Here is a 21,013-nt window from a genome sequence, read left to right on the forward strand (position 1 = left end):
ATCTATCTATCTATCTATCTATCTATCTATCTATCTATCTATCTATCTATCTATCTATCTACAGTATCTGTCACTGCTGAGGTAAAATGCTTTTTTGAGAATCAAACAAGATGACTCGCAGCACCACCTTGTGGTCACTGGGTTAGGGAAGTGGCTTTTCCAAACAGTTATGATAGGCGCTTCTCCAACTCCAAGTCCGAAGATGCATCGATAAATTCCCAAGTATAGCCTGCGCAAAATCCAAAGTAATTATATGTTAAAAGGAGTTAATACAACCTGATGCCTGTGCTTACAAATAACGAGTGATACAAATCCATGGAAAAAATCTGCACCCGAGTGGCACTTCCCTATTGTGCACATGACCACCGAAAATTGTCATGTGACTGAAGGTGAAAATTCAAGGAAGTGCCAGTGTTGACTGGATTACGGACTCTCAGGTAAGAAACATTAGTCACAGAATGATTAGGTACTATCCAAAATAGGTTACTTTAAACTTACTAAGGTAGATATCTTATTAACAACAACATCATCGGTGGCATAACAAAGTCTAATAGCCTACAATACTTCTGCCTGTTTGACTGTTAAGTAATCTACTGCAGACTATAGTTCTGTTTTCGTAAACATTAACGTTAATGTCATGTGACAGTGTGTGACAAGTGGGTTTCTGGATGCACCTGTTTATAATAATGCCCTGCACGCTATCATGGAAGCAGCAGCAGGTTGTTGCGTTTGACTGAGAACGTGTAGCGCACGTCGTTGTTTAGAGTGCATAATAGGTTTGCAAAATCATTTGTTTCCAGTGGCACTGTCTGTCACCGTTTACGTTGACCACAGAGCAACTCTAGCCTAGACCAACTTACCACCAAGGCTAAAATACTCACAAAATGATTGTGTTGGTGAAGATGAAAAATGTGTGTACCTGGTACCCAGTGGCGTGCGGTGAGGTCTGTGGCAGGGTAGGCAGTGGCCATTCACATGTGTAAATTCCATCCATACACTCGCAAATATTACTATATTTTCATGGTAATACTCCTCCTACTTAGTCATTTTACAGATTCAGAGGCGTCACTAGGTGTGCATTTTTAAAAAACTTTTTTTTTTTTTTTTACCCTACGGGGGTCTGGGGGAAATTTTGAAAATTGGGCTGTTAAAGATGCAGTTTCAACGTAGTTTGAGAAGGAAATAAGGAAGAAAATTCGTTGGGGTCCTCCTCATCATATTTTTAATAACAAATAGCCTAAGCTAATTTCCCTCACTAGACCTACTGGTATTTATGGGGGATTAAGAGGGGGGAAATCGTTTTAACTGAGACCCAAACTTTTTTTTCTGCCCGTGACATGCTGGATAGGCTAGTGAATACCTGGTGTGTTGTTGGCTTCTTTAGTAGACCTGCTGCAAACGTGAGACATCTTGTAGGCTACTGTTGATGAAATATAACCTCGTTTTCTAGCCTCTCGGTGTACTTGGTTGACCATGGTTATCCGTCTGGGTTTTTAATTAGCTAAACTACATAAATCCACCATTCATCTGTAATTGTATGCCTCCTCCCTGCTGTTTCCTATCTGGAGTTGTTCGAGCTGCTGATGTCCCGAGTCCCGTTGAGGCCGGACTGCCATTGGCTTATCTGCGTTCTAAAGGCAGCGCTTGGCGGGAATAAGCATGCTTATTCTCCCCATAAACTTTCGCATGAATCATGTAATACGCATGCGCAACCTCCGAAATTCGCAGCATTGAAATGAATGGTGAGGATAGGCAGAGACCTTACAAGCCTACCCTGGCCTTTGGAATCAAAGCAAGCTTTGGGACTGCTTGCTTGGGCGTTCCCACGGTAACCAGGCATGTTTGCTTTGCTGCGTAGTTCAGTGTTGTGAATCGCTGTTTGCGTAAGCCTTCACGTTTGAGTTTTTGACCTTAAATAAGACGTAAATTTACTTTTTAGAATTGAAATTGCATTTTAATTGTATTGTTTGTGACTTCAGTGTGAGCTTTTAATAATATTTTTTAAAAATACGTGTCGTCCTTCTTTTTAAAATGAAATTTACTCAGGGTAGGCACTGCCTACCCTGCCTACCCTGACCGCACGTCACAGAATCACTATGCATATGTTATGGCACCAACATCATGCTGTTTCCCCCCTTGCAGAGATGAAGGTCTCAACTGGGATTTTCTTGCTGGCATTTGCCGTTGCCAGCTCAGCGCTGGAGAATGGCTTGATGAGGACCCCACCAATGGGCTGGATGGCCTGGGAACGGTTCCGTTGCAATGTGGACTGTGAGAACGACCCCAAGAACTGTATCAGGTAGCCATGGAGATGATGGACTGAGGCCATAGATCAGCCTAAACCCTGTTTTGTCATTTTGTCATGTACTTAAATTAATGTTATGTTGATTGTTAAGTGATGGACTTTTACCCTATAAGAGAGGCCTAGCTGTGCAATCATTTTTCCAGACATATGTCTTCTGTGATTCCTTTATACCCCAACCACTTCCTCTTCTTAAATATCTGAAAACATGAACTTAATCTTGACTCTGAGGCTGTTTGTCTCCCCTCACTGCTCTGCTCTGCTCTCCTCTCTTCTGCTGTGCTGCAGTGAGGGCCTCTTCAAGGACATGGCCGACAGGTTGTCAGAGGATGGCTGGAGTGAGCTGGGCTACAACCACGTCATGATCGACGACTGCTGGACGTCCATGCAGCGGGACAAAGATGGCCGACTGCAGGCCGATCCGCACAGGTACCCTTTGGACCGTGAGGAGTCCTGCGACTCATTGTGCAGAAGGATAGAAGCATTTGGTGCATTCTTAGCTTGGCTATTCCCAGACCAAGCTCAATCTTTGTGAGATTGAACATTAGTCTGGGGAGTCTGCGTTGTATTTCTACTGCACAAGAGGTGTGATGAATGGGCGTAGTTTAAATGACTCCGTATGCTTGTATAGTCCTTCAACCAGCCAGACCAACGATCCGGGTGTGTCAGGTGGATAAGCTAGCTTGTGATTGGTCCATGGAATATTTCCTTGGAACCAAAACATTTGAGAACCCTTTTAATGAGCCACATTAGGGAAGTGATCAGTAGCCCTAAGAAAGGGAAACAAATTGACTGCAGTTCAGCAATAACAAAGTTGTGCATAGACAAATTTGGTGTGTGTGTGTGTGTGTGTGTGTGTGTGTGTGTGTGTGTGTGTGTGTGTGTGTGTGTGTGTGTGTGTGTGTGTGTGTGTGTGTGTGTGTGTGTGTGTGTGTGTGTGTGTGTGTGTAAACTATTAATGCTGCTGCCTGCCCTTAAGGTGCCCTAAGCGGAATTGCTTTGGCTTTGTGCTTTTTGAATGTCTTTGGCCTTTGTTGAGAAGAGGAATGCATTTGGCCGTGCTGCTGCAGAAACCCTTTCCTTTTGGACTTGCCTGACGTTCCCGTGCCTTTTTCTGTGTATGTGCTCATTCTTAGGTTTCCAGGAGGGATCGCTAAGCTGGCACACTATGTCCATCAGCGGCGCCTTAAGCTGGGCATCTATGCCGACTTTGGCACGCACACCTGCGGTGGCTACCCGGGCACCACTCTCGACAAGATTGAGACTGACGCGCAGACGTTTGCCAACTGGAAAGTGGACTACCTCAAATTTGACGGCTGCTACTCCAGTCCAAAGGAACAAGAGAAAGGTGAGACCAAAGATTCTAGAGTGCTGCGCTCATTTTTTAAACCACGCATTTAATCTAAAGTCATGTCTTGTGAGAGAGCTCTCTACCTAGGGGAGGGAGGGAGGCAGTAGGCAGCTGCCTTCCGTTTCGAACAGAGCCTTCTTGTTGGGGATGAATGTGAATTACAGGCTGAATCACAGGCTGAAAAGGCTCATAGTGCATGAAACATGAGTTCACATTCCCATCCATTTTGATTGCAATGATCTTTATCATGTCGTACAGGTTACCCTGCCATGTCAAAGGCTCTGAATGCAACAGGGCGCCGCATTGGCTACTCCTGCAGCTGGCCAGCCTATGAAGGTGGACTTCCTCCAAATGTAAGCCTCAAGTGATTGGTTGTTTCAGGTTCATGAGACAAATAATCTTTGACCTTTTAGGCTATTGATGTTTGTCGTCATTTGTACAGTAAGTTAAGAATGCGGAGTTCAGTTAAAAAAAAAAACACAGTGCGGTTTGTGAGTGTGCATGATGAGAAGATGAGACCCATCATCACTGTCTTCCTGTGGTTAGATCAACTACACGCTCCTGGGTGAAATCTGCAACCTGTGGCGTAACTATGACGACATTGAGGACTCGTGGAAGAGTGTTCTGAACATCGTGGACTGGTTCTTTGGCAACCAGGACCAGCTGCAGCCGATAGCTGGACCGGGACGCTGGAACGATCCGGACATGGTTGGTTCTGCTCCTGTCGTGTGGAATCAGAAATGGGCTCACTACCCAGTTGGTTTACATAAACACTACCGTTCAAGATTTGGGGGTCATGTTCTCAGGGGAAATATTCTTGTTTACATACATACATACATGAAATACATGTACTTGAAAAGGTTGTGTAATAGTTGTGTATCTCAAACTTTGTTTATATCAAAGAATCCTTAATTTACTTAGTTTTTTTTAAAAAAAAGATCCACAAACCTTTGAATCTGCTCTTCTTTCTTTTGCATTTACATTTTTCAGCTGCTTTTATCCAAAGCAACTTCCATATGTCAATTATATTACAAGAGCCAATGTCCCCAGATCAACTCAGGGCTGAGTGCCTTGCTCAAGGGCACAACAGTGAAAGCCGGGTATTGAACCCACACACATTTGCTACTGCATGCTAGCCCAGCTCCTAAACCACTACGTTACCACCTACTGCATGCTAGCCCAGCTCCTTAACCACTACGTTACCACCTACTGCATGCTAGCCCAGCTCCTTAACATGCTAGCCCAGCTCCTTAGCCACTACGCTACCATCACCCCTCTTCTCTGCTACTATTGATAACCCCTCATGTCTTCTTCATATCTCCTCTCGTCCCTCTTGTTCCCTCTCCTCTTCTTGCCATCCTCTCCTCCCCTTTCTGCCGGTCAGTGTTTTAAAAATGTGAGAGTGACCCAAACGGCCTGAACTCAGATTCCTTGTACGTGTATGTTTGGTTAATTGAATCCTATTATGAAATACAAACCGGATTTCAAGAATAGGTCCACATTGCTCACTGTCTGTTTGAAGCTTAGCAGGAGTTTATTATGGCGAACAACCGAGTCTGACAGGTCTCCTCTCATCCTCAGTTGATCATTGGCAACTTTGGCCTCAGCCCTGACCAATCCCGCTCTCAGATGGCTCTCTGGGCCATCATGGCCGCCCCGCTCATCATGTCCAACGACCTGCGGACGCTGACCAGTGAGGCCCGGAACATTCTCCAGAACAAAGCTATCATAGCCATCAACCAGGACGTCCTGGGTATCCAAGGCAGACGCCTTGTTCAGGTAATTTATTCACTTCACAGCATCTCACCACATTCTGTTTGAGCAGATAATGGCTCCCAGTGATCCTTGTCTAGTTGTGTGTGTTAGTCCCATGCAAGTGTGTGACATTAAATAGTTGCATGTCTTTAGAACTTCAGAACTGGATCTCTTTTAACGTGATCTATGGAATGGGTACCGGTAGGCTGGCATTCAAGGTGTGTGTACACAGTATGATGCATCGCAGGTCAGGTGTATCAGGACCCCAGACTTAATTGTTATGTGGGAGTGGATAGTGGGAGTTGTTAGCACATTGCTGGGGATTTTTTAACAGGGATGTGATTCATGGTAGGCGTGCAGGTAGTGTCCAGTGGAAAATGGACAACGATAAGCTTCCTCAGTTTTGAGGAAATGGGCAGCGGTAAGCTAGGGGCTTTTGGAGAGGCGTCAGTGGACAGGCTGAGTAACACCTCACAGTGGAGATTATGAAGAGAGATGGGAGGAAAAGAGAAATAATGGAATTAGCTTTTCTAATAGCTTGTCTTGTATTTGCTATAAGGGAACACAAGCTAGAATGGTGGCCATCGGTGTTGCAAATAGGGTCTGGCTCAAGAGGGAGAAAGAGAGACAGATCAGCTGTAGACCATGACATTACATTTACATTTAGCAAACACTCTTTCATCCAAAGTGACTTACATATGTCAACATGTGACGTGTCCGTAACCAAAGAAACATGAGATGACCTGAGAAATATTCCATTTTAATATTAATATTTTTATATTTTCAGCGTGTATTTCTTTTCTGTCTTTCTTTTTGAATCTGACTGCTTCCACGGATGTGCATATTCCATCTCTCTCCTCTCTCTCTCTCTCTCTCTCTCTCTCTCTCCATCATCAGGAGAAGAGTGGCATTGAGGTGTACTGGCGTCCGCTGGCTCGCTCCACCAGTGCCCTGGTGTTCCTCAGCCGCCGCACAGACATGCCGTATCGCTACCAGACCAGCCTCGCCCGATTCAGCTACCCCGTCGGCCTCTACGAGGTCAGTACAGATCGCCTTTATCCATGTCATGTGACCCACGACTCACAGCCCTTGAGTCGTGGGTCTGACTGAGGTTTCTTCCTATATGTATCTCCAATTCTAGGGAGTTTTTCCTTGCCCCTGTTACTCATGGGCTCTCTTTGAATGTCTAACACTCTGTAAAGCGCCTTGAGACATGTGTAATGTATTGGCGCTCTATAAGCAACATTAAATTGAAATTGAAATTGATGTCCTCACCTCTATATGTTTGCACATTTGTGTTTTGTTTTGTGCATACTGCTTCTGTTATCAGTGGAAGACGATCATATTGAATATAAAATGTGTGCCATTGTTTTGGAAGTGGATATACTTGATAAATGTGTATTTAAGATTATTGTGGATTATCTGTGGAGAATGACTGAACTGACCTAGCCTGGCACGCCCTCCCAGTGACGCAATGCCTTCAGGCTTTTGCTGCTGGTCTGGTCAACTGCTCATTGAGAAGGATTTCTGAGTTCCCGAAATCTGCGGAACTGCCCCCTTTGGTCGAGAACCAATCAACTTTGAGCAGCTCCAACGGCTCTGGGTAGAGGCGTGTTCAAGGCAGAGGAAAGAGTGTTGTTATTGGTTTAAACTCGGCAATCCGCTTTCTGACATCTACCAGTAGCAAATCGAGGCACTTAAAGGAGGCGGGTCAATCAGCGCTGGCAAGAAACCGTGTTAGCACAGGCTGTTGGTCAGACTAAAGTCTCGCAGAGCCTTTGAAAGTCGATGGTAATCAGGCTACTTTATCCATGTCCTCACCTCTATATGTTTGCACATTTGTGTTTTGTTTTGTGCATACTGCTTCTGCCATCAGGGGTAGAGGATCATATTGAATATAAAATGTGTGCCATTGTTTTGGAAGTGGATATACTTGATAAATGTGTATTTAAGATTATTGTGGATTATCTGTGGAGAATGACTGAACTGACCTGGCACGCTAGTCAATGGACTGTGCGTATGATACAGTAACTCATGAATGCTTTACCATATATCGTGGTCTGCATGTGTGTGTTTATGTGTGTAGTAACATGTGGCTTGGGATGTGATATGGCTTGTGTGTGTGTGTGTGCATGTTGTTTTACAGGTATATGATGTCTTTACCGGGAAGTGGATGTCTTTGCCGTCGCACGACACGCCGTTTACGGTCTCCATCAACCCCTCCGGAGTGGTCATGTGGTACGTCTCCCCCGCCACACACCAGGAGGGGACTGAAGAAGCAGGGAGGTACCCCAACGTCCGGCGCAAGTACAGAATATCCTCACTAAAGCACTACCAGCTGGGAGGGGAGCGTCACTTTTTCCTTTGAGACAAAAAAAGTGCATTTTAACTCTCAGTTTTACATTTCAAGGGATCTTGTTTGTGGGACCCCTTAAAAATGATGGGGAAGATGGACTTGACTTTTCAGGGACAATTTAATTTCTGCCTCAATGAAGCACTTGCACTTGCATTTTTACTCTTTAATAATAAAATGATTGTTGTTTGTATTTTTTTCATAGCAATGGCTGGCATATAGCAATAAAAGACGAGTGTGAACTTGCATTTGATAACGCTGCTGTGTTATTTCATTATATACTGCACACAGAGTACTTTGCCCAGATTCTTTCCCCTCTAATAATTGTTGTTATGTCACAGTAACAGTTTTACCGTCTCAAAGACGAGCCTCAAGGGGAGATGAGATAAGAGTCAAGGCTGAACGGGAATTCATTGTTTACTTCAATCAACTTGGCACACTTTTGCTAGCGACGGCCCCTTTGAAGAGCACAGGTTTCTCTGTTCCCTGCACCACAGACTGTTCTCCATCAGGGGGCAGTATTGTATTCTACAGGCTGTTATCCTTTGGCACGCTGACCTTACGACTCATTACGTATCACATCCTTTTCTCAGATTTACAATCTCATCTTCACGTGGCTAGGTCCTCTGTTATGAATATGATTTGTTTTCCTTTTTTTTGTCCTAGACCTAGTGTGTTTACTTCAGTGTAGTTGTAATCAAACTCCAGTGTAACTCCAGTGTCACACACAGGCCTGGCAGTGACATCAAAGTAATAATCATTTGCTGCTTATCACTGACCCAGCAGTCAAAACACTGATAAGATGAACTGGACCAGCAGAAGTCACGGTGACCAAGACAGGCCTCAGGCAAAGAGGGAAAGGGCTGAAGACCAAGGAAGCTCTGAGAAAAGCTGCCTTGAGTGAAAGAGTGTACTGCATGTAAAGGATTCACTGTTTAAAGGAAGAGTGCGAGTTTTGTGATAGACAATCAATAATGACGCATCACACTGCATGCTCCTGAAGAGCAGCGTGTTGATTGGCTGGCTAGCAAAGGGCCTGGCCAGAGCATCTCTGTGGCCCATTTAGATAGCCATCAGGATTATGTGCAAGCAGCAACCCCAGCGGCATATACACTGAAACGCTGAGCTGTGTGTGTGTGTGTGTGTGTGTGTGTGTGTATGTGTGTGTGTGTGTGTGTGTGTGTGTGTGTGTGTGTGTGTGTGTGTGTGTGTGTGTGTGTGTTACAATGGGTTCCCTGATGCTTGCTGGTCAAGTAAAAATGAGTACTATCACAGTATACATACACACAGTGATGGGAAAGGAAAAGGGGCCATATTTAGTCCTGTCTGTTTAACTGGTTTAACCGTTTAACTGGTGGAGTAAGCTTCTCCGAGAACATGGGTTTGATTTGCACAATAAAAAAATAAGTCTTTCCTGCACTGTGAATTACATTAGAAAATAAAAACTGCACAATGAATCAATGTGGTTTTGAACATGTAAGGTTGGACAAGGCTGTTTAAGTGATGTAGGAAAACATGCTGGGAACACATTAAGTCAATTCCTGATTCTGCCATTATTAGGTGATTAATGTCTTTTCCGTCTCCTGTCATTTTCTGTTTGTAAGATAGAAGGTTGGCTCTAGGTTTGTGCTATCTCTCTCCAGCCCCTCTCATACCCCCTCTCCCCTTTACTCTCTTATACTCTCTCTCTCTCTCTTCCTCGCTTCCTCTCTCTCTTTCTCTCCCTTATTCTCTCTCTTACTCAATTCAATTCAAGGGTGCTTTATTGGCATGACGAACAAGACATTCATGTTGCCAAAGCAGTCAAACAAATGTATATCGTAGTGTAACATTCCCTCTATCTTTCTCTTACTCTCTCTTTTTCTCTTACTCCCTCTTTCTCTATCTCTCTCTCTCTCTCTCTGGCTTGGTTTAATGCTCCACGTCCATCATGTTTGTTCATGTTCCAGATTCTGCACAGAGATGAGAAGAGATGAGAAGAGAGTGTCCAGCAGGAAGAGAGTGTCCAGCAGGATGACTCCAGACTCAAGTGATGCTGCCCAGAGACATCTGCTGGGGAGTGGCCAAGAGAGGAGAGGCTAAGAGGAGAGTGGCCGTGACCTCACAGCTCAACCCAAGTGGTCAGAGGATCACTGCGGGCAGCTGCACACTGGACACAATGACTGAGGTCCTGATATCATTTGTAAACAGTAAGTAAGAAGTACGTTTTTGACTCATATGTTGTAACTTATATATATATTTTTTTTCGGGTGACACTTTTTTTGGTTCTTTCCCCATGCCATTTAGCCTTTGTACTGCAGGAAGACCTGAACGTGAATGAAAGCAGGTTAGTGAGGGGGATGGAAAGGAGGTGATAGAGAGAGAGAGAGAGAGAGAGAGAGAAAGAAAGAGAGAGAGAGAGAGAGAGAGAGAGAGAGAGAGAGAGAGAAGAGAGAGGAAGCAAGTATGTGAGAGAGATGAAGAGGTAGATTGAGAGACTGAAAAAGAGATAATGAGAGAGAGGGAGGAAGGGACAGAGATAAAGAGGTAGTGAGAGAGAGAGATGAAGTGGTGGAGTGAGAGAGAGAAAGAAAGTGAGATGGCTAAAGAGAGGGAGAGATAGAGAGAGAGGGACAGAGAGAAAGATAGGTAGCTAAAGAGAGGGAGCGAGAGGGACAGAGAAGAAAGCAAAATAGCTAAAGAGAGGGAGAGAAAGAAAGGGAGGTAGCTAACAAGAGTGAGAGAGAGAAAGAAAGAGGTCGTTTAAGAGAGACAGAGAGAGAGAAAGAGAGAGGTAGCTAAAGAGAGAGAGAAAGAGAGAGAGGTAGCTAAAGAGAGGGAGAGAGAGAAAAAAAGAGAGGTAGCTAAAGAGAGGGAGAGAGAAAGAGAGAGGTACTGTAGCTAAAGAGAGGACGAGAGAGAAAGAAAGAGAGGTAGCTAAAAAGAGGGAGAGAGAAAGAGAGAGGTAGCTAAAGAGAGGGAGAGAGAAAGAAAGAGATGTAGCTAAAAAGAGGGGGAGAGAGAGAGAGGGAGAGAGAGGGAGCGGCGGGGCCCAGCCCGACCGGACCGAGCGAGGCCTCTCGTTGGCCCGACGCCCTGAGTGGCCCCGAGGGGAGGGGAAGCGGCCCATGTCCACCCACGTCTTTCCCACGGCCCACTCAGGGGTCAGCCGGGGTCAACACGGGTCATCCGTGCGCTGCCAGCTGGGATCACTCACGCCTGACTCCCCCCGCCAACCAGCCTGGGACACGCCGTGCTCTTAGATATACATCGCCAGTGCCCATGGGCATCCGCACACAGCACGACCATCCCCGGTGTGTGTGTGTGTGTGTGTGTGTATGTGTGTATGTTTGTGTGTGCAAACTCTTCTCATAGCAACCTCAAAATACACTAATGATGTACTCTGGTCAACAGTGTGTGTGTGTGTGTGTGTGTGTGTGTATGTCTGTGTCTCTCTCTGTGTGTATATAAACTCTCACAGGCAACCTTAAGACGCAGTGGAATGGAGTGCCCCTGGCTGGTTCAGGTTCCCAGCTCTCCCTCCCTGGAGTGGCACTCTTTTGACTGGCGTTTGGGGTTCTTGCTCTCCCTGATTTACTCACCCTAAAATAAACTGCCAAAGAGTGGCCACAGCTGGGGAGCTCACACAGGGGCAGACAGACTGCACTTATAAACTCTGAGTCACACACACACACACACACACTGACCACCAGCGAGATCGCTTGACCACTTCACTCCACTCCACTCCGCCCCCCCTAAGTCTTCCAAAAATGGCCCCTGGGATCTCAACAGGAAGTGACATCATGAGGTGACAAGGCAGCAGGGCAGATGCAGCCCCTGTCACCTTTCCATGACTTGCACGGTAATGGAACTGACAGACTCCACACCACACCATAGCTACCTTTCTTCACCAATAACAAACCCTCTGCTGACAACCCAGCACCGACTACAGCCACACACACACACACACACACACACACACACTCAAAGTGAGTGGCCCTGCTGAGTGAGTTGGGGCCTTTACTGCGGCGTAAAGCTGGAGGCCAGACTGCGCGGAGGCACCTCTGCCCCGCGGACAATCAGCCACAGATGTTCCCTCCGTCCCCATCCTGCCACGGAGGCCTTCGAGGGGAAACCCCGCGCTGCACCCTGCTCTCCGCTCAGCTGCCTCCAGGAAGCAGCGCTAGCTCCAGCTAGCTCCAGCTAGCGCCAGCCACACCGAGGCAGCGCGGGGTCGGGTCAAAGGTCGCGACGCTCACCTCTCTTCACCCCTCCTGAAACTGTGCGGATTACATAATGAAGTTGAGTTGTGAAACGAGAAAGGCCTGTGCGATTTCACAGGCTCAGAGGGAGCATCGCTTTCCCAACCAGGAGAGAGAAGGAGCTCCCCACACTCCATGACCTCTTCACAGCACTGTAATGTGGAGCGAGAGTTTGACCTTTCTGTGTTTACTTCAGAATTGTGGTATATAGGGTTAGAGAGTTTGACCTTTCTGTCTCTACTTCAGAATTGTGGTATATAGGGTTAGAGAGTTTGGTCTTTCTGTGTTTATTTCAGCACTAGTGTAGGGAGAGAGAGTTTGGTCTCTCTGTCTTTACTTCGGCATTGGAGTGTTGAAAGAGAGAGTTTGCTCTTTCTTTATTTACTTCAGCATTGTAGTATATAGGGATCGAGAGTTTGGTTTTTACTTCAGCATTGTAGTATATAGGGATCGAGAGTTTGGTTTTTACTTCAGCATTGTATATAGGGATCGAGAGTTTGGTCTTTCTTTCTTTACTTCATCAAGTAATGCACTGAAAATGGGCTCTCCGTTTTACTGAGAGTGAACTGATGCACTTTTCATGGATCTTTGTTTTGGACAAAACTCTCGTGATATCTGGCTGCTGGCAATGTAATGTAATGTTATCTTTTTCATCTAAGAACACAAGTGAGCAAAGTACATGCCTTTGACAGACATGCAATTATTTTTACCTTAAAATAATGAATGCCTCACAATTATCATTGGCTTCTTTAACTATTGTGAGATTGTGTTAATCATGGCAACTTTATTTGAATAAATGCTTATGATTCTTATCATTCAGTGTCTAAATGACATATCACAACCACACAAACAGACACATTCACTGCACCGTGTACAACACAAAATGACATCAAAGCGCTCCACACTCCAGACACAAACCATGCCTCTGGCGTGAGCACGACAGACTCTAGCTGCGTTCCAATTTGCATTTTGCACCTCTGTATACAATACCCAGAGGTGGAAAACTCCAGCTGTCAGAAAGTAAAAGTCCTACCACATATCTGTGCTAAGTCACTTAAACCAGTTGATTCTAATTAGCACAAGCTAATTGATGAGATCACCTGTGTGAAGTGCACAGGTAGAACCAATACATGATTGGACTTTTACTCTCTGAAGCTGGAGTTCTCCACCTCTGACAATGCCTAATATGAGCGCATTGCAGTTGTGTGCACTCATATTAGGTATGGTAAGTGCAGAAGTATGCAAGTTGGAACTGGGCAGTGCTGGGATATGGAGCATGCATCTGTGGGCTGGTATGGGGGGACCGGAGCATAATTTGCTGGAGCGGCCGGGGACTTTGTGAAGCGCTTTGTGCTGTTGAATAGGCCCGGGGCCGGCGCTGTCCCCCCTGGGCCATTGATGACCGGCGGGGATAAAGGAGCTGATTGTCACTGCCCTCTGGGCGAGCCACCGAGCCTTGGCATCAGCGTCGGCACGCCGCTCGTCCACTCGCTCGCCCGCCCGCTCCGCAGGGCCCTTTGAACGCATGTGACTTTGCGATGCCATTGTGTTTAAAGATAGACGGGGACGATCACATCAATGGCAGTGTCTGTGTGTGTGTGCGCCCGCTTGGGCCGCTGGTGTGGAGATACTTTAAACATGCATGCATGCTTTCAGCGCTCACACACACACACACACACACACACACACGGTTCACAGAGGCCAGGCTGTGGTGTCCAGTGTCACGTGCAGCAGGAAGCCTATGTCCCACATTGATTAAGGCAGTCTACACTTCTCATCTCACAGAATCTCAACACTTCACTCTTTGTTGCTCTTTCTCATCACAAGGAGAATGAGAAAAAGGGGGAGAGGATGGGGCATGGGGAGGGGAGGGGAGGGGAGGGGAGGGGGGGTGGTGGGGGGGGGGGGGGTTGAAACTGAGCTAGTATTAAGGATTGGCTCCCTGCACTTCCTCACGTAGTCATACACACACACACACACACACACTCTCTCTCTCTCTCTCTCTCTCTCTCTCTCTCTCTCACTCCACACACACACACACACACACACACACACACACACACACACACTAACACTCTTTTTTCCCCCTTGATTTGTCACCCTCCCTCCTTCCATCTCCCTCTTTCACACCGTCATTGGCAGAGAAACGCACCAGCTCCAAAATAAAAGCAAAGTGTTTTTTTTCCGACCCGCATAGCGTGCAATGGCTCCTGAAGTCACCACTTCCCTGTTTCTCTTTCCCTGGAAAGTATCTGAGTGGCGGTGGGGGGAAATAGTCTCGCGCGGTGCTGTCTGACGCTGGAGGTGAGACTGAACCACTGGACCAAAAATATCATCACAAACGTCAACGCCGTGTCAAACAAGAGGAACAAGAGATGGGACACCTCACCTTAGGTGTCACCATGTATCCCATTAATATCTCACTACCACCTCAGATGACTCCCGTGTTCTATAAGTCTATAAGAATGGCAGCTATAATAGGTCCAGCATTCTACTTACAGTATGTACATCTTGATGGCAGCAGTGGCATTGCAGGGACAGAGTCATGCGTGTTTACCTCATCACACGCTAACATATTATTATATTATTACACTATTGTGGTTTTTAATGCTCTGTAACGACATTCCCACGAGTTACCTGCATAAGCAGAAATGACAGATAAAAACGAACTTGGCTGGAATTGACCCTAACTCAACAGTGGGACATACTGTAAGCCCAGCATGTTTGCTACGCTCTGCTCTAGCTCTTGCTGGGACCAAAGAGCTGTATACTGTATCAAACGTGTTGGCTCCATCAGAAATAGGCTGCCATGTGCACTTGAGAGGATATAAGAGAGCCATGGTATTCCCTGTCTGGTTTCCAAGCGTGGATCTCACTCGCCCACATGCACTAATGTCCTTGATCAGGTCCACCATTAGCCTGCTGCTGCATAGCCTAGTCCGTGTTTATTTTTGGTTCTTGACAAAAAAAAAAAAAAAAAAAAAAAACTCTGCTCAAATAAACCTGGGAAACCTTCCGCGAAGACAGGGCGTGTTTCTTTCAGTTTCCGTTTTTTCTTACAGGAATTTTGCTCAGTCACTTGCCATTTTTGTCACCGACCAGTGGCAACCGTTTAAATGTAATTCTAAAATGGTAGTACTTTGAACCGTTTCCCTGCTGAAATACTGAATCATTTGGGTTAGTCACTTGCAACATGACTATGCTCATAACTGCCAAAATGTAGTCTGCCGTAGCCAAACTCAAATTTCTATGAGAATTTGAGTCTGGCAAGACATCATTTGGATTTGATTATGGGTCATGTTCAAACCTGTCCTGGAAGTCGGACTGAATTGACCATGCCCACAAAATCTGAGGATGTCAAAAGCCTAACTGCTGTAATCGCTGCTCTCTGTTTGTCGAAATCTAAACATGTCACTTCTCCAGCAGCAGCCGTTTTGGTTGACACATAATCAACTCAAGCGCATTTTAGGTGACGTGGATGACCGCTATTACTACTGCTCATTTGTCCATCATCGTTCAAATCGACTGAACACATCTCAGCACACTTATGCAGACTTCTCTATGGAATGACTCCAGATGGATTTCCCCGGCCCTCAATTCTTACAGGCGGGGTATATTTGAGTTGGCTTCCAGGCGAGCCAAAACACATTTACAAGTAAAAGAGGGTCTATCTAAGATCTACTTCTAGATACAGCATAAATAATATAACTGGAAGTAGTTAAATATCAGTTAAGGAAGTTGTGTAATCCTGCCGTAGAATGTCTAAGTTAACATCATGCAACAACGAATGTGCAGACCAAAATCCTGCTCAAGTGCAAAAATAGCCATTTGTACATTATTTCCAAGACCTTATAATAGAACAAAAGGTCCTAAGCTTCAATGAAACAAATGGCTTTTGTATTACATTTGAACGTACAGTGCAAGTTACTGTAAACAAAAGTTTGGACAGCATACAAAAGGGCCTTGAGAAGGTTAAATATGTGACACTTGTAACTCTAATTCCAGTGATGTTGATTAAGCAGGCCTAAATCAAACAAGTGCTTTGATTCTAAGATATGAAGTCACAGCTCATTCAGACCTTGCACACCTACACTACATTTTGATTCACTCCACGGTCAGGTGCCCTTGTTAATTTCAATTTCAAGTTCATTTCACTTATAGAGCGCCAAAACATTACATATGTCTCATGGCGCTTTACAGAGTGTTTGTAATTTTGAAAGAGAGTCCATGAGTAACAGGGGCGAGGAAAGACTCCCTAGAATTGGAGATACATATAGGAAGAAACCTCGGACAGATTACGGGCCCTAGTTAGGCATGGGTGAGTGGCTGAGACATGGATGTATTACAAGAACTGGAGAAAGTGTACAAGTCCCGCCCCCATTCATTTCAATAGAAATGCTAGGCTAGTGAAAATTGCCAAAATTTAACGATTTTTTCAGGCTTCAACATGACGTTTCAAGGGGCTTGTTTCCGGTGCCGTTTTACTTAGCCAGGTTATTGTTATATTATACGGGGCAGCCGTGGTGTACTGGTTAGCGCATCGGGCTTGTAACCGGAGGGTTACCGGTTCGATCCCCGACCAGTCCACCACGGCTGAAGTGCCCTTGAGCAAGGCACCTAACCCCTCACTGCTCCCCGAGCGCCGCTGGTTGGGCAGGCAGCTCACTGCTCTGGGTTGTGTAATTCACCTCACTGTGTGTTCACTGTGTGCTGTGTGTTCACTAATTCGGTTAAATTGGGTTAAATGCAGAGAACTGAATTTCCCTCACGGGATCAAAAAAGTATATATTCTATTCTATTCTATTCTATTGATTGACGTAAGGTACAGAAGGAGAGCTCGTGCCCACACTGAGCTTGTGCATGAGCTGAGAGTGGAACAGCCACCAATCAGCACGAGGAGAAATGGCACCGGACATGATGTATTTCTGTAAAAATGGCGACGAGGAAGTGCCTTGCTAATCGGCGAAGCCAATCAGTCAAATTCTCACCCCCTGGGCTGAGAGACAGAGCTCAATGGTGTTTTTTGCCCCCGACGGCACCTTCCAGGCCGCACAGCCCAAAAGGCACTACCTTTACCCTATCCCTAACCTTAACCCCCTCAACCCTCATCCTACCCCTAAACTGAGGGGAGTAGTGCCTTGAAGGCAGCGCTTCCTGGAAGGCACCATTGAGGGCAAATAATACCAAAGACCGCTGAGAGACGGAGCTCCCCCCAGCAGCGGATGATGGGGACTGGTCTCAGGCCTCCACATGTCTGTCTCTGGGCCAAAGTAAGCATGTGTGTGTGTGTGTGTGTGTGTGTGTGTGTGTGTGTGTGTGTCTCACGTCCGTTCAGAGGAGGTCCAATTCCATTTTTCCGTCATCCCATTTTTTGAGGGTTTTTTTTTACATTAAATCTGACAATGTCATCTTTAAAGCTATTGATCTTTTTAACAGATGGCTTCAAGGTGAAACATGAAACATGACAGATTCCTCAGCGAAGGGGGTGGTTTGCCGTGAGGCTACCCGCTGTTGAACACAAAACCCGATGATACGCATGATCGAGTATTCATGGCACATTTCACAGGCTAATGCTAATGCCTGCATGTGGTTGTGGATACATGATGGATATCTGGATAGAGCAGCAGGTGGCTGGCTGAAGGGGAAAAAAAGAAGAAATGCTTGTCGTGTGGCAATATCACCAAAGGGGGCAGTGTTGGCAAAGCAGACTTCCAGACTGCAGCTGTGACACAGCCATCTGACTGTGAGTGAGCTGACTTCACAGGTGCCTTTTTATCAGGGTGTCTACTGTCTACACACAGCCCGCAAGCAGAGCTTTGTGTGTGCATTGTGTGTGTGTGTGTGAGCGAGAGATGCATATCATGTGTTTAGGCTTGTGTGTGTATTGTGTGTGAGAGAGATACATTTTGTGTGTGTGTGTGTGTGTGTGAATGTGTGTGCGTGTGTGTGAAAGAGAGAAAGAGAGAGAGAATGTGTGTGTGTGTGTGTGTGTGTGTGTGTCTTCGTCTGCGCTTTGTGCTGCTTCCCTGCTGCAACGTGTGCAGAATGCTGAATGCTGGATCCTGTGTTCTGATCCAAAACTTCCCTCTGCAGATTAACCGGGGTGACCTTGCCCCGCTGCACTAATCCACTTCATCACTGTGACTAACTGCCCTTAATACCCCTCTCCACTCTGCACTGGTCCCCACTGACCCACAATTGGAGGGGCAGGGGGGTTGGTTGCTGCCACCCCCCGCCCCCCCCCCACCCCCCCAGTAAAAAAGGCACCGGATTTACAGGAACTTCATTTGGACTAACATCGAGTCTCTCGTTGCAGACTAATTGCATTGCTCAGGACGCATAACTAACGACCGAACAAAATATTACGCAATTAAGAATGCAGAGTGTCCCTTTTTTTTCGTGTTACATGACTGTCTGCACTGCTCTGACCTTCCTCGGTGTCTCGGCCCGTACGGATCACCTGTGGAATGCGGTACCTGTCTCGACGCACCTCTCGGGCTACTGACAGACAGTACACATCGTCTCAAGGACTATGAAGGAGGCTCGGCTCGGCTGGGCTGGGCTCAAGGCCGAGCGATGACTGGGAAAACACGACCCGAGCCCGGCGGTCACGTTATTATATCAGATTCAGCCCCCCTGTCACGGGGCACACGTCCACTCTATGTCCATGACGTCAAACAGGAGGCCTGCACACTGGAGAGAGGTTAACATTGTAGCTCGTTGTCGCTGTCCAGTGTCCACTCCTCTGCTCTCCTCCCCCCCTGCGCTGTCTCTCTCTCTCTCTCTCTCCCTCTTGTCCAGTCGCGTCTTCGTCCACGGGCCTTTCGTGACTCGAGCGATGCCAGGCCTCCGGGTCCGAGTCCGGCCCCCCCCCCCTGCTCTGGCCTCACTGTTCCAGAACCAGAACTCACTGAATGGGCCCAGTGAGGCAGAGCCGGACCACCGGGTAGAACCACGCTACCCAATTAACCATCTCAGATCACTCATTATATAACCAATTATTTAGCAAAGCACAACAGCCTTTTACCACGTGGGTAGGAACTTTAAAGGAGGACGTTGTTATTTCATTGAATTGTTCAATATACTGTTGAAACGCGTTGCCATGTAGCCTTTTTTTTTTTTTTGCATTTTATATTTATCAGGAGGGCCTCAATTCTTCTGCTTTTTCATACTGTATGTTTGTTTGGCATGTTTGTCATGAAATGAATGGCAGACAATGTTTTCAAGATGTATTTTTGAGTTTTCTAAGCTGTGTCTATGCATGGAGAAGACATGAGTGGAGGAGAAGAGAGAGGGTTTGGGAACGGACCTCAGGAGGAGAGAGCGAGAGAGAGAGAGAGAGAGAGAGAGAGAGAGAGAGGGTTCTGGATATGGAAGAAAGAGAGAGGGTTTAGGAATGGACCTCAGGAGGAGAGAGAGAAGGTTCTGGAAATGGAAGAAAGAGAGAGGGAGAGGGAATGGACCTCAGGAGGAGAGAGAGAAGGTTCTGGAAATGACGCCAAATTGCGCTGAGCCCACATTACATGATACAGGACACTGGCGTCATCGCTGCAGCAGGGCTCCTCTGTTTAGGGCTATTTTAGGAGCAACCTCTGCATGCCCTTAGAGATTGACAAGTCATATAGCCTACTGTAGAGGGTTTCAGCAACCACGTGTGGATTGGGGTTTAGTGATACAATAAGGCTTTATTATGTTTTCAGACTTCCTCTGAGTCACAATCTGCATCAATCCAGCAGCTTTTCAGCTCAATGCAGTTTTTTTATAGCAACATAAACCTATGCTAAATCCCATCACCCTCCCATCGCTACGCTAAAACTGAGCTGTGTGTTTAGAACGAGAAAGAGAGAGTGCTCAGAATGATCTGAAGAGGGGGGGGAGTGGGAGAGAGCTTGCATACGTACTATACACAAACACATTTGCATACGAATACAAACACACAAACGACACATACAGTACTGTACAGTATAGCCTATATATAGCCGTACCCAAAAACCTCCTGGGTTGCAGAAGACCTGCTGTGTAAGAGCAAGTGTGTGCTGGTGTCTGTGTCTGTGTGTCTGATCTGGCCATGGCTTGCTGGTGATGGTGTGAGTCACCTCTTCATCTTCTCATCCTCCTCAGCCTAGTCACTCTTCCTCCCCTCTTCCTTCACCCCTTTCTTTTCTCTCTCCTCCCTCAGCCTCCTGTCCTCTCCTCTTTCATCTAACCTGACACTGCACTTCTTCCTCCTCATCCTCTCATCAGTCACTCTTCCTCCCCCACTTCCCACTATCCCTCACTCCTCCTACACCTCTCTCCCCCTCTCTCTCTTCCCTTCTTCCTCCCTCCCCTGTCACTCTTCCTCTCTTCCACTCTTCTCCAAACCTCTCTCTCATTCTCTCTCTCTCTCTCTCTCTCTCTCACACACACACACACACACACACACACACACACACACACACACACACACACACACACACCTACAATGACTCAGGGCTTCTTTCTTTTCATTGTGAGAAAATATCAATATAGTTGAACATTGAGATATCATGATTAATGACACTACATTCATTCTCAAAACAACTGGTTTGATCATTAATGAATAGATTACATACAAAAGTTGGTGGCAGATAGTGGTTCATTCATTAACTCACACCAATATAACAAATACTGGGACAGGAAGTAGCAAAAGGAAGCACAACCAGCATCATCATTGTCTAAAATTCAATCAAAAAATAAATAAATCACAGTATTAATTTACAGTTAATTTAGTTTACAGGATAGTTTACGATATCGTAATATATATCACAATATGTTGAGTCATTACCACTGTATCATGATATGTATCATATTGCCAGATTCTTGGCAATACACAGCCCTAATTCTCTCCCTGTACCACTCTGTTCTCTGCTATCTCTCCCTCCCTCCTCTCCTTTCACCATCTCCATTCATCCCTCTCTCTCTCTCTCTCTCTCTCTCTTCCTCTTTCTCCCTGCCCTTCCCTCTCTCCTCTCTCCTCCCCTCTTTGTCCA

The 21,013-nt window shown here is 46.2% G+C and overlaps 1 protein-coding gene across 1 annotated transcript; it reads left to right on the forward strand.

Annotated features, from left to right (window-relative positions):
- The first annotated feature begins 303 nt into the window (after window positions 1-303).
- LOC134082471 (alpha-N-acetylgalactosaminidase-like) lies at window positions 304-8,009 on the forward strand. The gene is made up of 9 exons (XM_062538208.1): window positions 304-437; window positions 2,143-2,299; window positions 2,591-2,731; window positions 3,439-3,650; window positions 3,912-4,006; window positions 4,200-4,361; window positions 5,235-5,432; window positions 6,306-6,446; window positions 7,555-8,009. Exons 2-9 carry the CDS (start codon window positions 2,145-2,147, stop codon window positions 7,774-7,776), a joined length of 1,326 nt encoding a protein of 441 aa, XP_062394192.1. The 5' UTR covers window positions 304-437; window positions 2,143-2,144; the 3' UTR covers window positions 7,777-8,009.
- The last annotated feature ends 13,004 nt before the right edge of the window (window positions 8,010-21,013 follow it).

This window comes from Sardina pilchardus, chromosome 6, assembly GCF_963854185.1.
Source record: "Sardina pilchardus chromosome 6, fSarPil1.1, whole genome shotgun sequence".
Taxonomy (NCBI): Eukaryota; Metazoa; Chordata; class Actinopteri; order Clupeiformes; family Clupeidae; genus Sardina; species Sardina pilchardus.

Bases quoted from the DNA above. Each gene is read 5' to 3' on its own strand.
- LOC134082471 (XM_062538208.1), top strand. From the start codon at position 2,145: ATGAAGGTCTCAACTGGGATTTTCTTGCTGGCATTTGCCGTTGCCAGC. The intron at 3,651-3,911 runs GTGAGACCAAAG...CATGTCGTACAG, and splicing joins TCCAAAGGAACAAGAGAAAG to GTTACCCTGCCATGTCAAAG. The intron at 4,007-4,199 runs GTAAGCCTCAAG...TCCTGTGGTTAG, and splicing joins AAGGTGGACTTCCTCCAAAT to ATCAACTACACGCTCCTGGG.